This window comes from Anarhichas minor, unplaced genomic scaffold (assembly GCF_050575085.1).
Source record: "Anarhichas minor isolate MPS153535 unplaced genomic scaffold, ASM5057508v1 ptg000026l, whole genome shotgun sequence".
Classification (NCBI taxonomy): domain Eukaryota; kingdom Metazoa; phylum Chordata; class Actinopteri; order Perciformes; family Anarhichadidae; genus Anarhichas; species Anarhichas minor.
In genome coordinates, this window is record NW_027466472.1 from 11,159,839 (window position 1) to 11,178,720 (window position 18,882).

The 18,882-nt window shown below is 44.7% G+C and overlaps 1 protein-coding gene across 13 annotated transcripts in view; it reads right to left on the reverse strand.

Moving 5' to 3' along the window:
- sipa1l3 (signal-induced proliferation-associated 1 like 3) overlaps positions 1-18,882 on the reverse strand; it is a 63,160-nt gene that overhangs the window by 4,877 nt on the left and 39,401 nt on the right. For 12 of the 13 annotated variants that reach the window (XM_076100422.1, XM_076100424.1, XM_076100421.1 and 9 more), the window contains 17 exons: positions 16,880-17,010; positions 14,343-14,531; positions 13,572-13,746; positions 12,865-12,968; positions 11,052-11,209; positions 10,374-10,956; positions 9,405-9,503; positions 9,109-9,284; positions 6,106-6,357; positions 5,788-5,970; positions 5,136-5,260; positions 4,399-4,514; positions 3,876-4,309; positions 2,471-2,701; positions 1,169-1,331; positions 891-1,062; positions 474-650 (listed from right to left, as the gene is read on the reverse strand). In XM_076100422.1, coding sequence (XP_075956537.1) covers positions 474-650; positions 891-1,062; positions 1,169-1,331; positions 2,471-2,701; positions 3,876-4,309; positions 4,399-4,514; positions 5,136-5,260; positions 5,788-5,970; positions 6,106-6,357; positions 9,109-9,284; positions 9,405-9,503; positions 10,374-10,956; positions 11,052-11,209; positions 12,865-12,968; positions 13,572-13,746; positions 14,343-14,531; positions 16,880-17,010 — 3,468 coding nt within the window. The remainder of the gene's footprint in view (positions 1-473; positions 651-890; positions 1,063-1,168; positions 1,332-2,470; positions 2,702-3,875; positions 4,310-4,398; positions 4,515-5,135; positions 5,261-5,787; positions 5,971-6,105; positions 6,358-9,108; positions 9,285-9,404; positions 9,504-10,373; positions 10,957-11,051; positions 11,210-12,864; positions 12,969-13,571; positions 13,747-14,342; positions 14,532-16,879; positions 17,011-18,882) is intronic. The other variant, XM_076100434.1, reaches the window with a different exon arrangement.

Consider the following 18,882-nt stretch of genomic DNA (forward strand, 5'->3'; position numbering starts at 1 on the left):
TGCTTATTTGTTGTTACAACAGAGCAGTTATATTTTGGGGAAATTTAGATTTGTTTAGCATTGAATTGAACAATAAATCTGATATGTAGACGGTTAATGTAATGAATATAACTTTCAGACAATTTTAACAATTATTTTGCAGAACTTTCAGCCATATTTGCGGTTGACATCAATGTACGTTCAAAATGTCATCACTTCATCATTTCATCCTATTAAATATTTGTGAGAAATTGTCATAGTTAGCATGTGAATTCTTGAGTTATGGCCAATAGCTTAATCTTTGACCACCAAAGTCAAATCACTTCCTTAAGAGCAAGTGGATGTTTGTTTCATTCCCTCCAGGCTTTTCCTGAGATATCGCTTAGCGACGGACAGACAACACAAAAACATCATGCCTCCAGCCGGGGCGGAGGCTAAACAATACACAAAATGCCACATGCTACATTTAGAATCTCACACTGAGTTGAACAAACCTAATCCTGAAGTGTCTCCCGCCTCACCTTCGTAGGCTTTGGCAGCGTTGACCAGGCTGGACCACTCTAGCCCACAGGCTGTGTCAGGAAGAGGCATCAGCCCGGGATCGAGCCTCCTCAGGGGGGGAACTTTGTCTCTGACTTCTATGAGAGACAGCTCTGAGGCGGACAGAGGCACTGAGGGACAGGAGAGCAGAGCAGCTACAGTGAGCAAACAAACATCAAACAATGACATCTACACACTACAAGGTTGTAGAAGTTATGAAAGCAACAAATAACTTGTGCATTACAATAATAAATGATTGCTTTTGTCACTGAGCTCGTTAGATCCCCACAGAATGAAACTTGGCAGCTAATACACTCAACACAGCAGTGTAAGTTTTCTCTACATGCCTCAAAGCAGAAGTTTAAACTCACCCTTCTTGCCCTGCATTTGGTTGGAGATGCCGTGTCTGCGCGTGGGCAGCGTGCAGGTGAACAGAACGTCAGTGGGCGTCGTCGGGTTCTCGGAGTTGGCGAAGCTGGCCTCTCTGCGCCCGCTGCACAGTGACTCATCTGAGAAGGTGCGCTGCAAGGTTCGCCTGGGAGACTACGGAGAGATGAGGGACCAGAGATCAGAGAGCTGGGTGTGCAAGTTCATCAAAGAAAGACTGTTGACTGAGATAATGGTGTCAGGTGTTACGAGTGTTCCTCACCGGATCCCTTTGTGGCGTGTCTCCCAGGTTGTCCATGATGATCAGTTTCTTAAGGTCGTCTTCGACGGTGCTTTTGTAAGTCCGTCTCGGAGAACGCAGATCCCTCAGTGAGGCCCGGAGCCGAGGTTGTCCAAACACGTTCTTTGAGTTTGTATCCACCTGCCTGGAGACACGAGACATGAGACACGAGATACGAGACATGAGACATCAGAGATGAGATATGAGACACGAGACATGAGCCATGAAACATGAGATACGAGACACGAGACATGAGACACGAGACATGAGATATGAGACACGAGAGATGAGATATGAGACACGAGCCATGAGATACGAGACACGAGACATGAGATACGAGACCTGAGACATGAGATACGAGACACGAGACATGAGATACGAGACATGAGACATGAGATACGAGACACGAGACATGAGATACGAGACATGAGATACGAGACACGAGAGATGAGATATGAGACATGAGCCATGAAACATGAGACATGAGCCATGAGACACGAGATACGAGACATGAGATATGAGACACGAGCCATGAGACATGAGATACGAGAGACGAGACATGAGACATGAGATACGAGACATGAGACACGAGACGAGACATGAGACATGAGACAAGAGATGAGACACGAGACATGAGCCACGAGACATGAGATATGAGACATGAGACACGAGATATGAGACACGAGATACGAGACACGAGCACCAGAAGCACAAACAACAGTGTGTATTTTCTCCACCACATTGACCCAAACCATTGACACTAGCAGCCCATTTACAGTCAGTGTTTTAGAAGCTGGTTTTAGGCAAAAGACACTCATGAGTTTTTCTATCAATGTAACCATGTCTACAATTACTTAATAACTGTGGTTCCTAACCTCTGGGTCATGACTCCAACAAGAGGTCACAAGATAAATCTGAGGGGTCATGAGTTGATTAACAGTAAAGGGATTTTTTCTTTTGAGTTACACAATCATTTTACCATTCAGAGCTCAAAGCACTTTCGTCTAGTCACGTTTAACAGGTTGGGTTAGTATACAATCATACGCTGCATAAAACATATTGACATTTCCTTGCATGCGTTGTAAAGGAAGAACTAGCAAACTCAACAACTTTGAGCTGAGCTTCACACTAAAGACACAACAACTGCAGGTCACTGAGGTAGAATTAAGTCAGTGGAGATTTTAGATGGACTTTTCAAGTGTGCTTGGTAAACTCATTATATTCAAACAATATGTTACAGTAACAGAATGTAAACGACTCGGACTTCATCAGTCACTAACTTACTTCTTGCTCTTGCTGCTGTCAGAGATGGATGTCGTGGTTGCGTTTGAAGGCGACGGACTGTTGTCGTCGTTCTGCCAGCCGGTTGGTCTGCTCTTCCCATAAAAGGCCTTGGGGGCGGAGCTGGACAGAGGGGTGGAGCTTAAATGAGCTGAGGTGGGTGTCGTTGTAGCGGCTCGGACGGGCCGGGCTTTCTCAGCTGTTGGAGTCTTGTAACCCTGCGGTGTGTAGGCCCTGAGAGGATGAACACACACACACACACACACACACACACACACACACATACATGTGGTTAATGAATGACTTGACTGAAGGTAAGTTAAAGTGTCAGGACACATACGATTGGTCACAGATAGCTGATAGATGATGCAAGGTCAGCTAATTTAACAGAACAAAAGATGAAAGAGTTCTGTGTTCAAATACTGCATTTTACATCATTATGATTTAATTATTTGCCCCTTTGCAGGATCATTCAAATATTTCATGTCCCAAAAACATAATAATCTTGCGATTAAATGAGAGTTGTGGGAGATCCTCTGACATGTACGGCTACCGTAAACATGTGCAATAAATGATCAGAGCACAGCTATTTTTGTTTTGCTCACAGAGGGTAAATTGAGTTTATAGTTCAGCTCTCTATATGTGTTGTCTTTCCACATTAATATATTCATGCATATACATGCATAATTCATTCTTGCAGAATACATCTTACTCTCCTCCTCTTCATTGGTCAGGCAATGAAGAGGAGAGTATGCCATTAAAGTTCACACAGCAGATACTATGCTACTGACAGCTGATACAACACCTTTAACAGCAAAGGGATAAACAGCAGATGAACTGCAACTACCATCATTAATCACCCAAAAACACCGATTGTAATCCTCTGACCAAAACAAAGCATAGACCTTACAACAATATCTGATAAGCTGTGCACAAACCGCGATGAATCATCTGTGTCCTAAAGCCTTCTGATTTAATTTTATGTCTGTATTATGTTGATGGTCCAACACGTCCCAGGCACAGTCGATGGCACTCGATGGGGTTTAAACACAGATTGTTTTAATCCAACACAGAGCGGCCGAAGCCTGTGCATGTTTGTGTGTTTTATGATGTGCACCAGCAGAAGAGATCACATGACGATCTGTATGTTTTACAAGGATTAGGCTGCTTTAATCTGTAGTGTGTCCTTTAAAGATAGATTTCCATGTGTTAAACTATTGTTGTTAAAGAATCTGGTGGTGGTAAATAACGGCTACTTGGTGCATCGTTCACTTAAGTCTTATGAAGCCGAGCAACATTTAACTGCAAGACTTATGAATGCAACACTCTCTCTCTATATAATAAAAGCCATTCATTGAGGTTAATGTTATGTTTTACAGAAGATGCCTCTCATCAGTGAGACACCTACCTGGGCTTGAAAGCATCCCTTTTCTCGGCGCTGGAGCCCGGAGGCGGGAATGTCCTGGTGCGGTACCCTTTGTTCTGATTAGCTGAAGCTGCTATGATGGGCGAGGACTCTCGTCTCCTCGCCTCTCCGCTGCTGCCGCTGCCGTTTCCCACGGACAGCTCCTGGATGCCGCTGTAGGGCGCAAAGGAGTGCATGGGCTTGTGGGACTGGCTGTTGGACATGTTTCCCTGCCGATTGTTGTTGTAGTGGGTCGAGGCGTCGATCCCACTGTCGTTGGACCCCCCCTTGTTGAGAAGGTCGGGGTCAGGGTCCACCGGGTCGCCTCCTCGCTCTCCTCCGGCTCCTCCGTCGAACCAGCGCTCGTCGCTGTGGCTGCTGGAGGCGTTACTGGACAGAGTGTTACTGCTGGAGTGGCTGGAGTACGGAGTCTCGCCCTGCAGAGGGGACAAGACATTTAGACAAACTCAGAGGCAACGAGGCAAAGAAGACGAATGAAATGAGACGGGGTGAGGACAAGTCTGACCTTCGAGTGTCTGTTTGGAGAGTCTTTCCCCGGGACATCCTGTCTGGTTGGTCTCCTCTGCCCCCCTCCACCCCCAGGACCCCGAGACGACGGCACAGGGACATGCCAGAGGGGTTCTAGACAGAAACACACACAGACACTCACAGGATTAAAGAAAATTACACTGAACCTCTATGGTTGGCAAAGAGGATTAAATACTTATAGCACATTTAAACACTGACCTCCACCCACGCACAAAGTCACACTCTGTTATCTCTACTGTGCAACACACACACACACACACACACACACACACACACACACACACACACACACACACACACACACACACACACACACACACACACACACACACACACACACACACACACACACACACACACACTTTAACAAAATAGACCATGAACGCAGTGTAAGACAAGTCTGATTAATTTACAACCTGCAACAAATTATTTTTTGGCCACATATTATCAGTTATGCAGATTTGGGGCAACATTATTATTATTATTATTACTCTCTTTTGGCTCTGTTTTGGTCTCTACCAACTAATGAGAAAAAGATCAAAACGCTAATGAGAGCTGAGAGTCACAGTCAGGTGATAATTCTCTGTGTGTTCATCACTACGAACAACCCCTTTCACATACAATGTGATCCATTGTCAACATACAATTATTGACGAAAGGAGTATTCACAACATATTGTACATTAGCTGCTTGCAGTTTCTGACGGTGGTGTACCTGTTTTGCAGCGCTCCATGGTGCTTTCCTGACTGGTGAAGCCTGAGGAAGACTCTCCACTGGAGGTGACGTCCACACTGAAATGGGGCTCATAGGGCAGCAGGGGGCGCTGTCCTGCTCCATATCTACACAGATGGGAGGAGGGGTGGCATTTGATTAATAACCACGTTCATGCCACTGTCAGTTATATATCAAACAACAAAAAATGTGTGGGTAAATTACTCAAATGAAACTCCAAAGAAAAGCCCTTAAAATGTAGCGTGAGGATTTGAATTTCTGTTTTGCGTCCTGATGGCAGTTGAATAAAACACATTTATCCGGTTGTGCGAGATGTTATCAACCTCCACACAGTGAGGAAGAGCCGCCCACACACCAGATCGTTCCTCAAGGAGACAGTGTGTTCATACACGTCTAACTGCAGACCTGACACATTAGTCAGCCTCATCGTATAAACAGATATAATCCACCTCGAGCAACAAAACAGTAGTTAAGAGTTACATCAGACATGTTTAATCAAGATTAAAAGAGACACACACACACCACACACACACACACACACACACACACACACACACACACACACACACACACACACACACACACACACACACACACACACACACACACACACCACACACACACACACACACACCTGTCCGGGGAGGGTTTGTAGCGTATGAAGGGGCCTGGTGTGATTCCAGGCGGCCCCATCATGGAGAGGCCGACTAGGCCGGAGGAGGGTGAGGAGAAGCTGGCAGAGGGGTTTCTGTAGGGCAGCACTCTGTCGCCTCCTGCAGGAGACAGACTGTAGTGGTTCTCTGGGTAGCTCACTGGCCTGGAGGGGACACAAAGAGGGTGACGGTTAACCAGCAGAACAACAAACAGACAGCAGAGAGGTGAGGAATACGAGTAAGACTGCTACAGAAACACAAATTAAGTGAGAAACATGCTGCTGCAAAAAAAGTCTCACCTCTTAGAGTTGAGGTGCTGGGGCTCCCTGTAGGGCACAGGCATCAGGGTCTTGTGTGAGCGGGGCAGTGGAGGAGGAGGGGGACCCATGGGGGCCCAGCGCTGTTGGTTGGGGACACTGTGGAGCCCTGGAGGAATGGGTGGGCTGTCCCATCGCCACGTCGGGCGAGGGGTTGGCCGGTAGCCGGCCGCCAGGGGCTCAGGTTCTGGCTTCTGCTCCATGGTCTTCATCTCATACTCCTCTGTGCAGCCCCTAAAGACACGGAGAGAGGAAGGGAGATCCAGCACAACAAGTCAATCCAGTCCACGCTCCCCTCCTCTGTGCGTTTAGTGTGTGAAAACGGTTCAATATATCTCTATTTCTCAAATCAGGCCACAAACACAACTGAAATGTTTTCATGTTCTAATAGTAGCCTCTAGCTAGCCCGAGATCCAGCACATATCTTTTACATATCATCATTATTTCATTCCCAACCCATTACAGGAGGGCAGGAGGCATTAAATACGCAGAGAGGATGTAGTCAAGAAGAGACGAATGCCGAGAGGAAGAGAGGAAGAGAGAGCGAGGGATGGCCATGACAGTGGAGGAATTGAGTGAAATTCTGTGAGGTGAGAGAGGGTTATAAAAAATACATTTAAAAAGATTGAAGATTGAAATAAGAGCGATGAGGACGCAGTGTTTGCCTGAAAGAGTCGGTTCAGCCAAGTAATGATTATTTTCATTATAAATCAATCTGCAGAATGTTTTTTGATTAATCCTTTGGTGTAAAAATGTCACAATTATGTTGTCTTTAAAAGTATTGTTTGGTCTGACCGACGTTTACGGTCATCGAAGACAAGCAGATATTCATTTCTTTCCTTTAAAAAGGTTTCTATTCTTTTAAATGAGCATTTTAATGTGTAATGTATTATGTAGAGCACTTTGAATTGCCTTTGTGTATGAAATGTGCTATTTCAATAAAATGACCTTGACTTCAACAATTAATGGATAATTAAAATAGTTGCAGATCAATTTTCGGTCTATTGACTAATTAATTAAACGAGACCCAACTATTAGGGACTATTTCTTCACCAGAACATAGTTCCAGTTAAAACTGTACATACACAGTGAACAGTTTGGATTATTCTAAATAACAGGGACATTATTTTAGCAAAGATAAGTGTCTGTAAAAAAAGTAAATATCATTTTTTTTAATGCTGTGAGCAGAATAAATAAACTTCCATTCACCTCTTTTGTATTGTGGTAGAGGAAGAAATCTCAGTATACAACACATTAAAATAAATACCACCAAAGGCATCTCCATGAATACATAGCAGCAGATTGAGAAAAATATGTTTTTTATAATTTGGGTGAACTGATTCTTTCGTGTTCAATCTGGATTAATTGAAGAGCCTGGTGACACTAAACCCTCTACTGCACCTACTCTGCTACAAGACAGTAAAACATTATCAAAGGAAAGCTGTAGAGATGTAAACACAACGCACACACATCAATACGCCTGTAGAAAATATGAATACTATGTATAAACAGTGCACAGTCACTAAATAATGAACATGATCACAACACGTGGTCAGGACACGTTGATCAATCAAGGAATACTACCAACTCAACCAATACCGTTACACAGCAGTAGTACAAACCTTAGAGAGAGCGGAGCCTACGTATGTTGACATGCAGTGTTTCTTCCATCACGCTGGCAGATGTGACACAGCTGTAGCTCCCAAGACACACGTGGTCAAACACACTACAACATCACACCTTCTCTCCTCTGGATCCCTCCATCTTACATGAGCACGGCAACCAGTCAGAGCAGAAAAAAACAAAACACTTCCAACTCTGGTTTCTCTGTCTTTCTCTCTCTCTCCTCCACCCACCTCTCTCACTCTCTCGGTGGTGTTGAGACACGTCCTCCTCGCCGAACGCTTCTCTGCCTCTCCAACTCAATAAACCCTGCCTCTTTCTCTTTCCCTCCCTCTTTTACGTCCTCTTCATTCGCACAGGGCATGCATTTTTAATTAATCACTTCCACTCGTTTATTTATTTTATGCGGTCCTTTTTTTCTCCCTGCAGAATCCCAAGCCTTAATCTCGTGCAATCTGCTTCTTGCCTGGCACACAACGGCAAACGAGTCAGAGAGAGAGAGAGAGAGAGAGAGAGAGAGAGAGAGAGAGAGAGGGAGGGAGAGAGAGAGAGAGAGAGAGAGAGAGAGAGAGTGGGGGATGAGTGAATTACAAGACTCTTAATTATCAGCTGCTACTTGAGAGAGAGCGTGCATGTGTGTGTGTGTCAAAGGGATTTAACTTGGTGTAATTAAACTGCCTCAAACATTGAAGATATCTAACCACTGTGCGATCACACAACCCGCCGCAATGACTGTATTTAAAAGCCCTGGTTCTCAGTGAGAAACACACACAGCCACTGTGGTTATTCTTCACCTCCACAACCGCTCTGTAACACCACATCAGCGTCTCATAAGGCCTCGTTATTCTGTCTTTGTCAAGGCCGTGTGTGCAGATGAAAGGTTGGAAGAGGATGACGGGAGGGGAAAGAAATAGATTGTGGGAGGAGGGGAAACAAGGCGATAGTCAGCTGAGCGAGATGAGACTACATACAAAGGAGAGGGAAACAAAGAAAAGCAGATTTCATTTAATTCCCATTAAACAAATGCTTCTTTCTTTTTGTTTTTGTCTCCATGCTTCATTCCGCCTATTTCCTCTCGAACCACACATCGTTTCTTTCTCTCCGTTCGTTTGCTTCCTCTTTTCACGCACTCCCACACAAAATCCTCCCAGAACATTGGAGTCTGGCCATTACCTCACCAATGCTTTTGTGTGTTTGCGTGAGCAGCGTCCTGCACTCACTCTGGCTCGCTCTTGTCCTTCCACTACTGCCTGCTAACGCTCAGCAATGCTGATGCCTACCTCCTCAACATCTGTATTCACCAAAGCCGCTTTCAAAATGAGTCACTCTCGTTAGTGTAGCTTCAAAGACATTTTAACACACCTGCGAGGCCCCCCCTCTTCGTACGGAGGGATGATGATGACTTTGACCGTGACCGACGTCCTCAGCAGGTCGATCATCTGCTCGTGAGTCAGCGTCACCGCGGCCACCTTGCAGATCTCCACCAACCGACTGCCCTGTCTCAGTCCTGCCTGCCAGGCAAAGCCGTATTCCTCCACCTGCATAACAAAAACAACACAAAAAAAAAGTCTTCAAACAAGCCAGTTATGTAGAGCCAAGACTCTTCCTAGATGAGTAGTATTTGAGGTCTGGTGTGGCAGATGGTCATCTGACGGTACCTCAGCCACAGTGCCGTCCAGGCGGACATGGAAGCCCAGTTGTCCCAGTCCGTTTCTTCTCAGAGTCATGTCCACCGTCTCACACCCCACCGTCAAGGACTAACCAAGGAGAGGACATAATGTGAATAAATAAATATTACATTTACAGTATGATCACAGCCTTATGTATCTGGGTATCTTCTAAAACAAAGGAAAGCATCATAAAACAGCATGAAAGGGGAATTAAATTAGCAGGAAGAGCATTAAATACTCAAATCTATCAGAAATATTAATATTCGCACAAAGTACCAGGTGACGTAATCTGAAACAATGCATATATTTGCTACTGTTAGAAAGATTAACTTTTTTTTAATTATAGATATTTTGTTTTCTGTTGGATTAACACAAAGCTTGCAGGAGTCCAGGAAATCTCATTTCCCAGCATTTCATTTGTTGAATTTTACAGGAATTATCACAGTATTATATTCCTCTCATCAACCAGCTGAAAGATTGAGTTAATATGGTTGCATAAACTACCTTGATGCTCGATGATGTTTGAGTTCATATTTTGATATGAATCTAATTGGCCTGATAGGCCGCAGATTTGAAGGTTATTAACTTTAGCTCTGACACATTGTTCAGGCTTTCCAGGATGCAGATCTCCAACATTTAAACAATACCCAACAAAGGCAGTGAAGAGGAAAACCGCAAGCTAGTAAAAAGCTCGACTACACCACATTAACTAGCGCCGGTACAGAGAAACAGGAAATTGGGGAGAGAGATGCAAACATTTTTCTTTAAATTGGCGTAGCAAATACTTTCTGAGGACGGGAATTAATTATTTGTTAGGCCTCAAGGATACAGACATTACCATTAAATGTAAATATAACCTTGTTTGTTTACATCCGATAACTACTACGGCCCCAAAAACAACACAAGCTATGTGCTTCAAATCACCGACCCTCTAGTCTACAAGCTCTGACCGCTCACCTTTAACCTCTGCACCACCTCCCTGATGTCCGGTGCACAGCCTTCCGGGACCCGCACGGCGATGTGGTCTCCTCTGCCGTAGAAGATCTTCAGCGTCAACCGCTCCGGTGTCCAGCCGATCACGTCCGCACAGAAACAGTTGAACACCACCTCTTTGGTGGAGCAGTCTGTGAGGAGGACGTATTCGGCCGACAAACCCAAGGCACAGGGCAGCTCCGTCCCACCTCCGCTGAAGTCCTGGGCCTGGACCCTCCAGGCGATGGCCCCCGCCGCTCCCAGCTCCGCGCCCTCTCTCGCCTTGGAGCGTTCCCGCTTTTTGGACGCGAGGGAGATGAGGTTGTTGAGCTTGCCGGCTGAGTCGAGCGGCGTGCTGCTGACGTAATTCTCAGCCAGGTCACGCAGGTACTCCTGCCGCGTTCGCGTCGCCATGGTGTGGAACTTCTCCGACTTGTGCGCAGCAGTTTCTGCGTTGATGACTTTGGCTAGAAGGAAGTTCCGAAAGGTTTCTGGGTCCCGGAAGGTGATGCCGCTGGGGATGGGTGGGCCGAAAGGGGGCACATCCTTCATTCGTGTCACAGCAACGCTAAGAGAAAAGGTGGGACAGATTTGAAGAGTGAGAAACAATCATTTTTTAATTATAGTTGTGTGTATGTACTTATTCTGTTAAAAAACCTTTACCTGTAACAGGTGCCTTCAGAGCAGGGGTTGTGCACACGGACAATAACAAAGACATGCTGGAAGTGTGAGCGGATATTCTGCGGCGTGAAAGGCAGCGCTCCCGGCTCTTGGAAGATGATGGTGACGATGTCGTTCCCTATGTGCCTCTTTCTCAGGAGCTGAGGAAGAAGAGATGAGAGATAAAAGAAAAATGACAAATGAATAAAATGAGCCAACATAACTGCCATTGACACAACTGACTCAGTGAACGATAAGAGAGAGTCTGACACGGGAAACGAGAGACACCATCAACAGTCCTTTGTGTCGTTTATTTTTCGGATGCTGTTTGGGCTATTTGTGTCTGCGTGTGAGCTGGTTTGTCCGTCTATCTGTGTTGGTGTAGAAAGACATGGCACAGAGTGCAGGCTGTGTCTGTGGAGCGCTGCTTGCCAATCCTCTCTTCATCTGCAGAGGGAAGTGTGTGAAAGTACCAATTATGTAATCCTATCCAGCCTTCTGTTTGGACACAGAAGCACAAACATTCTGCAGCATGGTGCCACAGGAGCATCCTTCACTCGTGCTAACCTCTGCCTGATGTAGTGGTTTAAAAAGTTGAACTAGTGTGGTTAGAATTGATCATTTGCAGAGAAGAAGTCTGGAATCTTGTATCTACATCTTGACTATTTTCTATTTTAGCATCCATTCTAAATATAACTAAATGCTGCTGACATGTAAGATTCAACAGGTATTTACGATACATTTCATCACTGGTGAGTGCGCAGGCCTTGCTGTTCCTCTGTCCTGAATGAAAGAGCCTCCACAGGATCTATATTTCTACTTCTTTCATCCACTCCAGGTTCTATGTAATGTCAGATGCTGCCACCTAGAGGTTCATCTGAGCAGGTACACCTCCTTGCTGCCGCACTGTCTCAACCTCTGGATGGAGTTAAAGTCCCATTTATTAAAATTACACTCTCGGATTTAAGAACATATATGAACTGTGAAACCAAACTTTTAATTGACTCAATTAAAAAGGTGCAACCTGCACATTTCTTGTTTACTCACCATTTACAAGATTAACGATTAACGATTATTTAAAGATGATGAAGCTTGTTAATAATAAACAGATTGCTGTGGGCATGGTGATAAGAGCACAGCACTCCAATCCACAATATTAATTTATTCTCTTTTATATTTTTATGGTAGAAATAGCCTCTCCATAGCCTACACCACTGACACATAGTAAACCAACTGAGCACCCACACGGCTTGTTTTGAGCATATGTGTGAGCCTCTCACGCAAACACTTAATGCAAACTATTAATAATACCCACAAGCAACATGTGATCTTACACACCATTCACTGACACACGCAGTCCACGCTGCAAACCCACAGCACCCAGGAGAACGTGTGGGAAGGCAGCTTTATTTAAAGGAGTGAAGGGAAAAAAAGAAAAAAAGAAAAGGGAGCAAATAAAGAAACTACTCACTACTGAACCCCACCCAGCTCTTATCCAGTAAAAGAATGAGAGGCAGAGAGAGGGCAGAAGAAAAAGCCAGTGAGTAAGAAAAGACACAACACGAGAGGCTGAATTAAAGAGGGAAGAGACTCTAAACGAGTGACACAAGTCACGACTCTCAGCTTTATGAAGTCTTGCTGTGGTTTACGACACGGAGCAAACAGAAGAGGCTTCGACCAACAACCACACACAGACTGTGGGTGACAAGAAAGGAAAGCTGTGAATGCATTTTTCAGCTGTACACACAATTACAGGCCTGAGACTCAACATACAATAGGGGGGGGGGGGGGGGGGCTGCTGCTCATAAGCGCTTACCTGCTGTGGGTTGTTGGGCATGTACGGCAGCATGGTGGACACGTGGAACATGACCTCGTAGTACTGGTAGGCGGTGTACAGGGAGTGGGTGCCCGTAGAGTCCGCTGGAGAGAGAGATTTTAAATTTCACGTGAGACGTTGTTAACTACAGATGACATGTTGTTTTAGATACCAAAAAGTGTGATCGTTCAAACAGATGTTTTTCCAGGGATCATGAGGATGCCAAGTCAGTCGTTGTGCTTTTCCTGGGGTTATGACACTTGGCCTGGCTATAACTCTTCAGACATAGAATACATAACTTTATTGGGTTGTAAAAGTAATGGATTTTGTACTCTTGGTCTCTTTTATATAAATGTTCCATGTGGCTTTATTCCAGCATGAAAGGAATGAGACACGATGCTTGTTAGAGGAAGAAGTCTCACTGCTGGAGAACAGGAGTGGAAGTTGTTGTTATGGAGTGTTTTATGTTCCCTCAAATCAGTAAAGGATTTAAACATTGAGGACTTATATATGCGTGTGTCTTGAGAGTGAGGCACTCTCCTTATCGATTTCCTTATCAATTCAATCTGTTGTTTTGAATATGCGCCATGATGAAAATGCTGACAAAGTATTCTTAAGATTACAAAGAGCGTAAGATTGCCATCTTGACTTTTATGCGCTTATTCGGACGCAGCGCATGTCTGAAAGGGGCTCTTCTGTAGACTCACTCTTTGTGTCCAGCTGTGCAGCGTATTTGGTGAATCCTTTGAGAAGGACCTGCTCCCCCAGCAGCTCCAGGAAGGCAGAGAAGGCGGGTGACGCCTCCTCGTTGTTGTACATCTCCTCCTCGGTGCTCTGGCCCGCACGGCACAGCAGAACACCCACCTTGTGCTTCTCACTCAACTGCACGGCAGGAGAGAGACAACATTAACATCGCACACACAAACAGCTGAACCACTGCAGTCTGAACCTTCTGCTTTTAATGCAACTTGATGTCAAAGTGGACGGTACGACCCCGATGGATATATGGATGCACTTAAACATTCAGCACCACTTCAAAAACACCTGCACAAACAAAAACAATCCGACTGCAGGGAAAAACACCTCCGCCTTGCACTTCACCCTCCATTAAATAAAAGGCGAGATAACGTGGCTAAACATTAGAGCTTTTATGGTTACACACTCATGCTCAAACACGGCACTCCCTGCTCCACTCAGCTTTCACCGACCTCAGTCCGATTCTGTACTATGCACCAACACTTAATCAGTTGTATTTCAGACGCTTTTAAACACACTATCTGAGCAGCACCATAAGTCTCTGTGTTACTTATCAGGTCAGATTGTTCTGCTTTACTCAGCAAGCCTGACTCAAAGCCACTTTAGGTGTTTAGCCCAAGAACAATTTCAATGGAGGCGTCGGGGGTCAACTGTCGAATTTCCAGTTTTATCAAACAAGACCATGAGTGAAATGCAAACACAGACGCGGACGCATAACTCACCCCCTGTTCGTCCAGTTTGAGGAGCTGCTCGGTGACTTTGGGCGTGCTGAGCGCCAGCCTCAAACAGGAGACGCTGAGCTCAGGGACCACCTGCTCCAGGACCTCCTTGAGCGGCAGACCGCGCACGGTGCCGTGCCTCCCCGTGGACGCCACCGCATCCTCTAAAATGGAGCCTCGCAGGGTCACAAGCTGAACGTGGGGACAGAAAAAAATGATTTTAAGTATATAAATATCTAAAATCACAACGAAAATGTCAGGAAATTACTCCATTAGACGCCTTAACAACAGTTTTTGGTGGAAGAAATACAAATTAATTTTCATATGGTCCCCTTTCATTCATCGCTTTACTCAGTAATAAGTAGACGGATGAATAGTAAAGGTGATAGTAATAATATTTCGGCTCCTGGTCTAAGGGTTATTGACTTCCACTTGTTTAACTCTTCCTCCTTCCCTCTCTCTTTAAATGAAAATTCAAGCTTTGTTACATACTAGTTTAGTGTTGGGTTTAAATTATTTCCTTCTTTCTCTTTTTGGTGTGGCTTAAAACCTTTCTTGTGTTGTGTATAATTGTATAGTATAACTTACTGCATATTGGCTACTATAACTCTACATTTTGTCTCACTCATAAAGAACTGCATTTTCTGTGTTGTACTTGTTAAAAACACAATAAAAAATGTGTTTAAAAAAGAAATTACTGCATTTTGATCGGTCAAACAAGTAATACTATTGATATTAAGATAGGTGTATTGAGAGACCTCAGAGGTCAGGCTCAGCTACAGGACCACGCCTCTGGAAATGGAGGAGTGGATGATTAGCAGCCTGGGAGATTGAAGTGGGTCCACGAGGGATGGTCTCACTTCTCATAATAGTGCTCTGAAGCTACACTCTCTCTCTGTCCAACACACACACACACACAGAAAGTGCTCTGTGTGTGGGATTTTAGGTCGAGCAGTATTGTGAATTAATATTCTGCTCAGTGTTGTGCTGCCACAGAGTGCTGCTCCCCGGTGAGAGGAAATTGACCAGCTTCAAAACAGTGAGGCTATAATAACCTCAGACACAGTTGGGAGGAATGGGCTGTTCCTGCTCACCGCGCACACACACACACACAAACACACACACACACAAACACACAAACACACTTACAACTACACACACAAATGCGGCTTCATTAAAAATGCATCGCAGACTCTGGAGCTGGCAGGGGCCGGAGAGACAGTTGAACCTCGGAGGCTCGGGTGTGCCGCCGATAAATGAAACCTGACTGACACTCGGCTGAACTTGTGGAGCTTTCCCTTCAACTCGTCGGCTTCTGTGCGACCGAGCAGCGAGGGAGTGAGACACGCTGGGCAGGAACGTCACAGGGCTGCGTGCATAAGTGTGTGATGGAGGCGGAGAGAGGAAGTCTCTCCACCTCGCTGCATCAGCACTGCTGCACAGAATTAAATGACAGAATTAAGGGGGATGGATATTTGAGAGCAGCTGCGGCTTGAGAGCAATCAATCTCTTTTTTTTTTTTTTTTCTGTGTGGGAACAGTAGGCCTGGGTGTGCTGTGTGTGTCTGTTAGCTGAGCTCTGTGTACTTAGATGGCGGAGAGGCTCCATTGTTACACCAGCGCTAAGGTGATGAGGCCAGGCAGCCATGTAATCCAGCTAGAACCAACACAGGGCCAGAGGAAGACCGACAGGAACACAATGAACAGAAGCTGCTGTTTATTTGAGTTACTTTGATGTCACTACACAGGTGTTTATAACACATTAAGAAGGTCATACAGACCTCTCTTACACCTAAAAACAGAAGACTAACACACTATTTGTAAAACACCGTCTGTGATCAAGTGATTGGTACTAGCGCTGCAACTAAGGATTCTTTTTGTTTAAGATTAATCTGCCAATTATGTTCCTGATGAATCAATTAAACATTTTGGTATAAAATATGTCAAAAGGCAAAAACAAATGCTGATCACATTTTCCCACAGACGTCATCATCATTCCAAAGCCAAAAGATAACTGGAACATGTGAATATTTGGCATTTTTTGCTTGTAAAGTAACCAAGCGCCTTATCCAATTGTTTGTTGATAATGAATTCATATTGTTGTTATAGTTTGGTGCCCTGGAGGCAAAAGCTCTGAAAGTAAATGAACGTGAAAGGCGTGTTTGTAGTCTTTGAACAAATCTGAGGGAGAATCTTAACCAGTTCTTCATGATCACCAGCCCATCACTTAAAGCTTTATGAGTATTTGAGCCACCAAAGTGGAAAAGTGGTTGGGTGTGCTTCCTGTGAGGGCAGCCAGTGTTTGGTTTGGCTTTGCTGAGACCGCGCAGGTGGAATTTTCCACTGGCCGAGAGGAGCGAGAGGAGAGAAGGGGGGTAAGTGGTGAGGGGGGGGAGGTCAGAACCAGGGCAGAGAGGGTGAGGAGAGTCATGGGTAGGAACAGGGAGGTAAAATAATTGTAGAAAGTAATTAATTTAAGCGTGCACACTCACAGCGACTCATCACCGTCACTCAGAACAAACAGCGGCGGATCGTTCTTACCTCACTTGTTCTGACGATGAGGCGGTACTGGTACTGGTCTTTCAGGTCTTTGGTGTCTTCCAGCTTCTCCCTGCGGATGCTCAGGGCCACAGCGCCCATCTTATCGTCTGTCCCAAAGTAGTTTGAGTGCTCTATGTGAAGGACGACAAGAGATGGAGATCAGTGTCAGGGTTAGTGTGGAGGAGAAACATGTCTGAGTTGTGTTTCATCTGTGGTTGGATACATCGACAGGTTGTTGGTGTTATACACAGAAAGACTAGAGTATGTGTGAGTGTTAGTCAAAGGAATCCACAGGAAATTATTCTGGAAATTAACATTCCCAACAGGTGACGAATGACTCCAGCATCTTTATCAGCAAAAATGTTCACAAGTTTTATCTTCTGAAATGTGATATTCCCTGTTTTTCTCAATCTCAGATGATAGTAAACTGAAAGATTTGGGGTTTTGGACTGTTGGTCGAATAAAACGTGACAATTAGATATTTCAAATATGACACTTGAATATGTCAACTGTTTACCAACAGTTATAGAATATTATAAAATGTCTATAGACCAAAAAAATGAATCAAGAAAATCTGAATTGTATTCTCACTCTTCTGTAGTACTAAACCTTAACTAGACGTTTTTAGGTTTTGGATTGCTAATCGCCAACTATTATTTTAAATTATTTTATCTTTAAAAAAAAAAAATAAATTCTTACATTTTATAGACCAAACTATTAATCATTCACTTTGAGAAATGTTTTTCTGCAAACCAAAAGATGTCAAACGTCTAAAACTGGAAATATTAAAGTAAATATCTCAGTTAAGAATTAGTAAACAACACTATCCAGGTATTCAATCCCAGGTTTCGGTATTATTTGATACTTGGTCCTACAATTTGTAGCGTCAGTAACAAAAAGGCCTCATGGTTTGATATAATAAAGAGAGAGAACATGTAACTCTGTATGTGGAATAAGCAGGAGGGGCATTGAGTCAAGGACAGGACTAACACAATGACATGCTAACTAGTAATCAATACTCAAGTAATTACAAAATCTATTTTTCTGACACGAGGGAATAAAATACCATTCACTACTGTGTTTAACAACAAGACTGTATACACAATAAAGACACAAGAAACAAACAAAAACAGAGTGTCATAAGTTGCCAATTAACATGCCGTGGCTTGTTACCCGTGTTGGCACACAACGTAATCATCCAATAAGAGGCTGCGACAAAGCTTTCAACGCACTTCACCAGCATCTCGCGTGTCCTCTTCTAAAGCTAAGCCGCGTTAATGCCAACGCCACAGGCAGTGTGAGAGTCCAAAGACAAATTCTCCACACAGTGGGGGAGGAATCCAGCTCGACAAGTCTTCCTCCTCTATCCCCCGTCTGACTGGAGTGAACCGAGATGACGTACACGTTCAGAGACTTTAGCTTTAGCTTCCGTGCCATGTCATGGGGGGGGAAATGTCAGCTCTTTGACGAGGCTTTCTCGCACAACGCAACGCAATCACAGTTGCGTTCTGGGGGACAGCTAAGCTGGAAACGAGTCAGCAGAACATATTTTTGGAACGATAACCTTTATCTGTGTGGCTGCAGGCCTGTCACACACACACACACACACACACACACACACACACACACACACACGCTTGCTCACACACATGTGGTCCTAACAGCATCTGTCACTAATTAGGGTGCAGCCAGATGAAGTTTGCCCAGAGGAAGTTTCATCCCCAGCATCTGAAGAGGTGATGTTGACATGAAATGTCAACAAACACGTGTACAAACACATCTCACACACGTCTCTCTCTCTCTCACACACGCACGCACGCACGCACACGCACACGCACACACACACACACACCTTTCCTCTGTGGTGTTACTTCTGACAGTGGAAACGACATGTAAAACAAAGCTGCAGTGGCTGACCATGGTAAGTGGTACTTGTGATTGTGCAGACAGGCAGGTGGTGTATTATCAGCTCAGAGTTTGCCAACAGTCCAGTTGCAGGTACA